We start from the raw sequence: 8,448 nt of genomic DNA, 5'->3' as shown, positions 1-8,448 counted from the left end.
AGAGCTCGGGGGGAGGGGAGGGAGGCCAGGGCTGGGCTGGCAGGGTCTGCGGTTCAGGAGTGCGGGGCACTTTCATCATCTCTCTTCCTCTCTCCTGTCCCGCCAGGCTGTCTCCTGTTGTGCTGGGGTCCCCGCGCTGTGGTTTGTACTGTTGTGGTGCACGTGATCCCGGAGGCGCCGTCCGTGGGGCAGAACGTCACTCTGTCCGTGGAAGTCGGCCTGGAGCTCCTGCGTCACTTCGACTGGTACCGTGGGCGGCTGACTGATGGCAGCACCCGCATCTTCAGCTACTTCCCGGGGCAGGACCGCCCCCAGCGCAACGGGGTGCAGTTCACGGGCCGCGAGGTTGGCTTTCCCAACGGGTCTCTGCTCCTCCGGGGCGCCCAGGCCAATGACAGCGGCACCTACCAGGTCACCCTGCAGCTGGTGCCGCAGGGCAGCGAGAAGGGCACCGTGGAGCTGCGGGTGCGCGGTGAGTGGCCCCCCAGGGCCTGCCCCTTCCCCCCGACCCCCCCCACCTCCCCTGGCCCCCCCCCCCTGTCCCCCCCCCCCCCAGGGTGTCAGAGGAACAGCGTGGGGCTGCAGGTGGGTGGTAAATCACATCCCAGAGACACCCCACCCTCTGGGACCCTCTGCAGGGATCCACCCGTCCCCCAGGGACCCCAGCACCATGGCCCCTCCACCACCCTGTGGGCAGGCGAGGGTCTAAAACTCACATGGGCTAAAGAATGAGCCGGTTACCTCTGCTAGTTTTCCTGCTGGTCTTTGGCTCTGTGTCCTTCGGCCAGAAAATTACTAGAAACGGACGAGTTTAGTAGCAAAATAACATTGAAAGCCAATGAGAGCTGACAGCAAGCGTTCAGGACGGGCTGTATCGGGCCCCAGCAGAGGTGTTACAATGATCAAGGGACAATCAATCCCAGCTGCTCTCCCACTACACGGGTCTGGGCTGGTGACCTAGCCCCTGAGCCAAAGCAGCTTGTGTGCCAGGGGGCAAGTCAACCAGCCAGTGCTCCGGTGGGATTTGGAAATGGAGCCACGTCACTGCATGGCCTTGTCGGCTGTTGCCAGAGCCAGGGGGCCGGTTGTGCACGTACAGGGCTGTTGCGCACGAAACAGGCAGGGAGGGAGGCCGCAGGCCCCCAGGGCTGGTGCACTCGGTGGTGCAACCCGCAGCTCACAAACCGATTCGGACCCTTTTCGTCTGGAGCCGCAGGATCTGTGTGCGTGTGGCAGGCTCGGTTCTGTTAAACGCTGGGGTTCTTGCAGCGGCTTTGCCTGTCGGACTCAGCACTCTCGGGTACTTACTGACGCAGAGTCGCGTCTACACCACTACGACCAAACTCGCTGACGTGATGCCAACAGGCCGCACGGAGCTCAGTCCCCTCAGGCGGGCCCGGCTGGAGACGAGAAACCCAGGCAGCCCTCGCGGGAGATAGTACCAGAGTAAACGTCGCAGATCACTGGGAGCGAGGAGCGGACACACGTTCCAGATCTGAGCCTGTGCCGCGGATCAGCTGGAGCTGGCATGGGTGGGTTCTGCCCTCACTCCTGCAATGACCGGAGCGAGCCGGGCGTTCACTAGGTGACTCGCGCAGGGCGCTGTGTATAGAGCAGCCTGATCCTTTCTAGTCTCTGGATTTCGCTGCTGTCTCTCCCCAGGGCCCTGCCCAGCGGAGCGAACTGGTGCTGTCAGTGAGGAGGCGCTAGCTGTGACCCCCGGGGGGGTGTTCTCATGGGCCAGTCTCTCCATGAGATGCTTTGTCGCGGGGGAGTGAGGCACAGGGTGTTTGATACGATCGAGCGCTGCTCGGCACGGCAGTCTGGCCTGTTCCCTGCCCAGCACAGCGGCTGTGGCCAGCTGGAAAGCCAGGTTGGAAGCGTCCAGCCAGGATGTGAGCTGTGCCTTCTCCTCAGCCAGACAGGAAACAAGTTGTCTCCTCTGCGGCATCTTGCAATAGTGGGAAACTCCAGAGTTTCGGTGCAAAACCTCCTGGCTGGGATGAGCCACCGCGTTTTGTGTGGGGCACGAGGGACCAGGCGCCACTGGCTCCGTTCCAGGCCTCAGCCAGTTGGGGCAGTGACTTCCTCTCTGCCCAGTCTGTGCTTGCCCCACCAGCAGGCCGTGCTCTCTGCAGAGTGTCTCCAGCACATCCCTTCCCCTCGTGCAGGGCTCCGGCCTCGGTTAGTGGCTCGTCGCACTGCCGTGATATAAACCCGTTCGACTCGCTCGCTTGGTCTGTCGCCAGCCCGAGACAGCGACGAAGGAACTCAGCGGCCCGTGGCTCCGTCCCCTGGCTGGGTTATCCCCGCAGCGCTGCGAGACGTCCAGTAGGAACTTCGTACGTGAGGGTCTCCGCGTGCTGCTGCCACTCGTGCCACACGGCTGGGTCTCCAAACACCAGTAGCTATCTCAGTGCGCCTGTCCCAGGGGCAGGGTTGGCTTAATTCTGGGGTGTGGCTTCGTCGGGCTCCGGACCAGCCCACCGGGTCACCCTGGGGGTGACGTGCACCGCAGAGTTACTCATCCCGACGGCTTCGTAAGGCACCACTGAACGTGTCGGCTCCTGTGGCCCAGAACGCACCGGTCGTAAGCAGCCTTCGTTAAGAGCCCGTTCCCCAGCTCGTCGGGCATTGTCCGGGTGGGACGTGTAACCATTTATCTGGGATGTTTCCGTGGCCGGCAGTGTAAAGCTGAGAAAAGCGCAGCGTGCGGGTGGTCTGTGCGTACGGGTCACACCAGGATCGGGTGAGCCTTGAACACTGGTTCCTTGGCAGGTCCGTGCCCCAGCTCAGGGCTAGGCCCTGCAGTGTGTAGCAGAGAGAGTCCTGTCAGCCTGGTCCGTCCAGCCCCCGGAGCGGCAGCCGTGAAGTCGGGGGAAGAATTCTTCCATGGCCTTAGCCGCATTCACACCGGGGCCCCTTGTCCTGGCTCGAGGTGTGAAATTCACGGAGCTGGGGCGGGCTGGTTTGTAGGTGTAGACCAGGCGTCGAACTCTCCGAGATCCTCACTGGAGCGAGTCCCTGTCTAGAGAACCCCCGGCCAGCCGAGAGCCCCGGGGGCCCCACGCAGATCACACTGCAGCTGCAGGCAGGCGGCGCGCTCGGAGCTGTCCACAGGCCCTTGCGGGCAGGCGCCCCGGGCAGCGACAGAGCCTCAAGCCGAGGGGGCTGTTGGCAAATGCTGGGAACAGGTACCGGTTCCGGATCCTGCACCGGCTCGGTCGCCGTTACCCGGTGGCAGCGCCGGAGCATGGGGCAGCGTCAGCCACTGGGTCTGCTTTGCGTCCAGGCCCAAAGCACAGACACCGAAGGGGAAGGGACTCGGGTGTCGGGCTGGCACTGGCAGTGGGGCGGGGCCTGACCCGGCCACTGGTCATTCCCCAGCATCGTGCTCTGGAGAGCAGCCGAGAGGCCTGGCCCATGGGAGGATGTTGACTGCAGGCTGATTAGAGACCCCCCCAGGGACTTCAGAGCCCCCCCATCGCCCCCATCCCCCTCTCCATACCCCCCATGGCTTCCATCCCTCCAGGGACTCCCCCATAGACTCCCCCACCTCCCAGGGACTGCCTCAGAGCCCCCTCATCCCCCCATGGCCTCTATCCCTCCAGGGACTCCCCCACCTCCCAGGGACAGTATTGGAGACCCCCCATCCCCCCTATGGACTGCCCCGGGGACCCCCAACCCTTCAGCCCCCAGGGGGAGCCAGAGGGTGATCCCTCCCCAAACCCCATTAGCCCCCCTCATTCCCCCAGCCCAGGACTCTGCTCTGTCCACAGGGACCTCCTGGGGTCCCCCCAAGCCCCAGCTCCCCCCAACACTAACCTCTCCTCAACTCTCTTCCTTGCAGCCCCGGCGACCACCCTGGGCCCAAGGACTCTGCCCCCCCCGGGCTCAGGCACAGGGCCTCCCCCGGCCACAGCGGCCCCCAGCACCCCGCAGGTCCTGGGCTGGGTGGTGGCGGGGGTTGTGGTTGGGATTTTGCTGACCGGAGCTCTGGGAGCCGTGGTCATCTACCACCTCGTCCTGCGCAGGTCGGACCTGGCCGGAGGGTAAGCGGGGGGGTGGGGGGTAGGATGCCTGGGTTCTCTTTGGCTCTGGAAGGGGAGCAGGGTCTAGTGGTTAGAGTTGGGGGGGGTGAGGCGGGGCTGGGAACCAGGATGCCTGGGTTCTCTCCCTGGCTCTGGGAGGGGAGTGGGGTGTAGTGGGTTAGAGCGGGAGGGAGGAGGGTGGCTGGGAGCCAGGACACCTGGGTTCTTTTCTCCTGGTGAGGTGGGGTGGGGATTCCCTTGGGATTATCATGTCAGCTCCCGGCTCTGTTTAGCTCCACAGGAAAACTGGATCCCAAAGGGAAGAAACCACCAAGATCTGCCAGGGGTGAGTCACAGTCCTGATGTGGGGCTTGGGGGTGGGGCTGAGAGCCCGGACGCCTGGGTTCTATCTCCCATTCTCTTTCCAGATGACACGGAGCCGATTTACGAGGTGATGGAGTCTCCGTTGGAGAGCCCCCAGCCGGATGGGAGAAACCCCGAAACTGACCCCCAACCCCCCCCGGTGAGTGAGGCTGGGTCAGGCACTGCCCCCCTGGGGATCCCATGGGCACTGCCCCCCTTGAACTCCTGGCATGCTGCCTCCCGGTCACTGCCAGGTACCGCCCTCCCCATCCCCCACTCCCCCCGCAGAGCCTGCCCCCCTTCCCCACAAGCTCCTGGGTCAGAGCCTCTCCCTGGGGTCTGTTCCCTGCTGGGGGGCTGGGGGGCAGGGGGGATCCTGGAGGGGGCTGGGGTCAAGGGCAGGTTATAACGACTCTCTCTCCCTCCCCCATGTCTTGCAGGCCATGCCCTTGCCTCCCCAGCCAGACCCCAACTACACGGTGAGTCCCCCAAGTTCAGCTTCCTGGGGGGGGGGTACGAGGGGCTTGGAGGGTCCGTGTGTCCGGGATCCTCCCCCACGTCTCTCTGTCCCTAACGGCCCTTTTCCCCTGGCAGGAGCTGCTGCAGCGAGCCGAGTCCGTGTACGCCCAGATCCAGAGGTGACGCCAGCTGCAGAGTCCACAGGGGGGAACCCCCCAGGGAAGCCCCCCGCCGTGGGGAACCCCCCCAACGAGGAGCCACCCAGGGACACCCCCTTGCCATGGGGAACCCTCTGAGGGTCCCCACAATTGGGATCCCTGACCACAAGGATCCCACCCATGGGGAACCCCCTACCATGGGGAACACGCACAGAAAAACTGGGGTACTCTCCCAGGGACTCCAATGGGCAGCTCCACCCACAAAGCCTGAGCACCCCCCAGTGGGGTACCCCTCAGCAAACCTGGGAACCCTCCACAGCACCCTTGACCCTCCCAAAGGGACCCCCTCCCAGCATCCATGGAAGCCCCTAGAAACACCCCCCTCATTGTCCATGGGGAACCCCCCAGGAGAACTCCCACCCTCAGCCTGCACGCCAGACCTCACACCCTGGGGATCCCCCCATCAGCATCTCCAGGGAACCCCCCCCACCCCCAAACCCAGCCTCCCGGGGCCCATCCAACGCCGGAGCCTGGATCAAACCTCTGGAGGAAGAGCTGAGCTGGAGGCCGGTGTTGGGAGCAGATGAGGGGCACCCCCAGCCCCACTATTAAACCTTGTTCCTCTGCAACAGTCTCCCTTCTACTCTGCTCTGGCTTGGGGGGGCAGGGGGAGATGGGGGGTGGGGTGGAGACTTGGGGGGCTGCCATTACACAGCCCCCCCCCCCCCCCCCCCCCCCCCCGTGCCTGACTCTTCCCCCCCACCCCAGTGCCAGGCTGAGCTCAGCTGCCAAAGACTTTTATTGAGGTTGAGTGGGGGTGGGGAAGGGGTGGAGTCGCTGGTGGCTGGGATGGGAGGGGAAGAGACTGGTCACTCCCCCCCCAATTCTTGCTGGCCTAGTTGGGGGTGAATCCCGGCCCCATTCGGTCAACCTGGAAAAGACGAGACTTCATCAGGGGGAAGGGTCACAACCCCCCCGAATCCCCTACCGAGCCTCCCTGCCCCACGGCGCCCCCTGCTCAGCTCCCTGCAGCCTGGTGCCCCCTACCTAGCCCCCGACCAAGCCTCCCTGCCCCATGGCGCCCCCTGCTCAGCTCCCTGCAGCCTGGTGCCCCCTGCTGAGACCCCTGCCCCGTCCTTGCCTCCACGGCGCCCCCGTTGCTCTTACCAGAGACCTGCAGGCGCCCGAAGGTCTCGGCGTAGCGCCCGCCGGCCTGGAAGACGAGGGTGTAGTCCCCGCTGTCCTGGGGGGTCACCCCTATGATGCGCAGGGAGCAGTCGTTGGCAGGCGTCTCCCGCCCAGTGAAGGCCGGACCCCGGTGCAGCTCCCACGGGGGCACAAAGATCAGGATCCGCTGGGACCGCGCTGTGGTGAGTCCTCGGTACCAGGCGCAGAGCTGGGCAGGTCCCTGCATCCCCTGCACGGCCAGGGTCACGGCCTGCCCCACACGGGGCTGGGGGGGCACCGGCATCAGGGTGACACTGGCCCTGGCCGGCAGGAGGCTGGAGAACAGGACAGAGACTGGGGGCAGGGGGGAGGGTGGAGAGTACATCAGAAGTGGGATGCGCCCAGCTCTGCCGAGCCCCCTCACCCCCGCCCCGAAGCCCCCTGCAAGCCCGGCCCGCCCCCCCCCAGCTCTGCCAGTGCCCCTCAAGCCTGACCCGCAGCCCCCTGCTAGCCCAGCCCTGGCTCCCCCAGCTCTGCCGGTGACCCTCACTCCTGACTCGCAGCCCCCTGCTAGCCCAGCCCTGCCCCCCCCCAGCTCTGCCGGTGCCCCTCACTCCTGACCCATGGCCCCCTGCTAGCCCAGCCCAGCCCTGCCCTGCCCCCCTCCGCCAGCTCTGCCAGTGCCCCTCACTCCTGACCCACAGCCCCTGACAGCCCAGTCCTGCCCCACCCCCCCCCAGCTCTGCCGGTGCCCCTCACTCCCCACCTGCAGCCCCCTGCCAGCCCAAGCCTGGGCTCCCTCCTGCCCTCACCTGCCAGGATTCGGCCCATCCAGGCAGTGCCCCATGGGGGGCAGGGATTGGTGCCGGAGAGCCCCCCCATGGTCCTGTCTGTGTTGTGCGAATGTTGCTGGTGCTGAGTGAGGCACCCAGGCTGGGTGGGACGGGGTCTGGTGGGGGCGGGGGCGGTTGCCTAAGAGGCCTGAGCAGGGAGAGGATGTTGGGTAAGAAACCCACAGAGCAACGGAGTCCTGTCCCCTCCCATCCCTGAATTGCCCCTGTGCCCCCCAAGCTCCCTGGCCTCTCCCCTCAGCACTGGGGGGCAATATCAGGCATATGAATGCACCGTCTGGGCCACAGGGGGCAAGGAGCCAGGCCTCCCCCTGGCTTCCCCCCCTGAAAAAGTGAGAATTTGGTGTAATAGTTTTATGAATCCTGCCTGTGCCCAGGGTGACCAGACAGCAAGTGTGAAAAATCGGGATGGGGGTGGGGGGGTAATAGGAGCCTATATAAGAAAAAGACCCAAAAATCGGGACTGTCCCTATAAAATCGGGACATCTGGTCACTCTACCTGTGCCTCAGTTTCCCTCTGGACTGGAAAAAGGGCTCAGTCCCCTGCTAGAGCCGCACAGGCGGCGGGAGTCTGTGGGGAATGGCCTGGTCCAGGCAGACAGAGTGCCACCCTGAGGACTGGCCCCCCCGGCAGCAGGACGCCCCCGAGAGAGGGGCCGCGTGAGGGGCCAGGGAGCCAGCCATGGACGTGATCACGGCTGGGTTGGCTCATCACAGCGCCGGCCTGGCTGGGCCATGGCTAACGGCTGCCTCTCTGGGCTGTCCCCAGGCCCCGGGCCTGCAGCTGGGGGCTGAGTGGGGCCCTGGGCTCTGCACAGGGGCTGGGGTCACTGCCACTGCCCCAGGGGCCTCGCGCCTGCAGGGTCTGGCTGGGCCGGACTCCGGCAGGGACCCTCAGGGGAAGAGGGGGGGCTGTTGCCGGCGGCCCAGTCCTGGAGGCCACGGGCCTCTGCCCAGCCCTGGGGGTCCCTGGGGCCTGGCCCAGTCAGGGGTCGCGCCCAAGAGGCTGGTTGCAAGCTGGGGCATAGGCCAGACCCTGTGATGACTCCCCACCCGGCCCTTCCCCCTCTGCCCCCCTTCTCCCGCTCCACTCCCTGCCCCCTCTTCTCTCCCCCACCCCAGAGATCCTGTGCCCTTCCCCCCTGCTGCCCCTCACCCTGTCCCCCTCTGGGCGGCCTGCCCCCCTCCCCTGCAGCACTGCCTGCCCCTCTGTGGGTTCCTTATTTAACCCCCTCCCCATATGCTCCCCCCAGGAAATGGGGCACAATGGGGCAGGTCGAAGAAGGGGCGGGGACTGGCAGGTGAGCTGGGGGGGGGGGCAGTGGGCTCCTCCCCCCGCTCCGCACTCACACTGGCGTGGGTGGGGCCGGGACCACTCCGGAGCCAGGACGCAGAATGAGCCCCCTCCCCCCCCCCCCC

At 65.9% G+C, this 8,448-nt stretch overlaps 2 protein-coding genes across 2 annotated transcripts in view; one reads left to right on the top strand and one right to left on the bottom strand.

The window, feature by feature from the left end:
- Positions 1 to 5,606, top strand: part of LOC112125097 (carcinoembryonic antigen-related cell adhesion molecule 19-like) — a 6,780-nt gene extending 1,174 nt beyond the window's left edge. Inside the window, exons 3-8 of the mRNA XM_026646341.2 lie at positions 107 to 472; positions 3,851 to 4,052; positions 4,325 to 4,377; positions 4,460 to 4,554; positions 4,835 to 4,873; positions 4,989 to 5,606. Coding sequence (XP_026502126.1) covers positions 107 to 472; positions 3,851 to 4,052; positions 4,325 to 4,377; positions 4,460 to 4,554; positions 4,835 to 4,873; positions 4,989 to 5,036 — 803 coding nt within the window. The 3' untranslated portion in view covers positions 5,037 to 5,606. The remainder of the gene's footprint in view (positions 1 to 106; positions 473 to 3,850; positions 4,053 to 4,324; positions 4,378 to 4,459; positions 4,555 to 4,834; positions 4,874 to 4,988) is intronic.
- A 300-nt stretch (positions 5,607 to 5,906) lies between these two features.
- Positions 5,907 to 7,077, bottom strand: LOC113405284 (carcinoembryonic antigen-related cell adhesion molecule 16-like). The gene is made up of 3 exons (XM_029914314.1): positions 6,991 to 7,077; positions 6,153 to 6,532; positions 5,907 to 5,942 (listed from the first exon to the last, which is right to left on the bottom strand). Exons 1-3 carry the CDS (start codon positions 7,058 to 7,060, stop codon positions 5,907 to 5,909), a joined length of 486 nt encoding a protein of 161 aa, XP_029770174.1. The 5' UTR covers positions 7,061 to 7,077.
- Between the last annotated feature and the right edge of the window lie 1,371 nt (positions 7,078 to 8,448).

The sequence above is a fragment of the Terrapene carolina genome, unplaced genomic scaffold (genome assembly GCF_002925995.2).
Source record: "Terrapene carolina triunguis isolate 2854851 unplaced genomic scaffold, T_m_triunguis-2.0 Scaffold34972, whole genome shotgun sequence".
Classification (NCBI taxonomy): Eukaryota; Metazoa; Chordata; order Testudines; family Emydidae; genus Terrapene; species Terrapene triunguis.
The sequence above is the reverse complement of the archived record's forward strand: the minus strand, read 5'-3'. Positions and strand labels throughout refer to the sequence as shown.

What these genes read in the sequence shown, in the direction of transcription:
- LOC113405284 (XM_029914314.1), bottom strand. Translation starts at nt 7,060, where the DNA reads ATGGGGGGGCTCTCCGGCACCAATCCCTGCCCCCCATGGGGCACTGCC. An exon ending in GATGGGCCGAATCCTGGCAG is followed by an intron (nt 6,533 to 6,990) that starts GTGAGGGCAGGA and finishes CCCTGCCCCCAG; the next exon opens with TCTCTGTCCTGTTCTCCAGC. An exon ending in GCAACGGGGGCGCCGTGGAG is followed by an intron (nt 5,943 to 6,152) that starts GCAAGGACGGGG and finishes CGTCTTTTCCAG; the next exon opens with GTTGACCGAATGGGGCCGGG.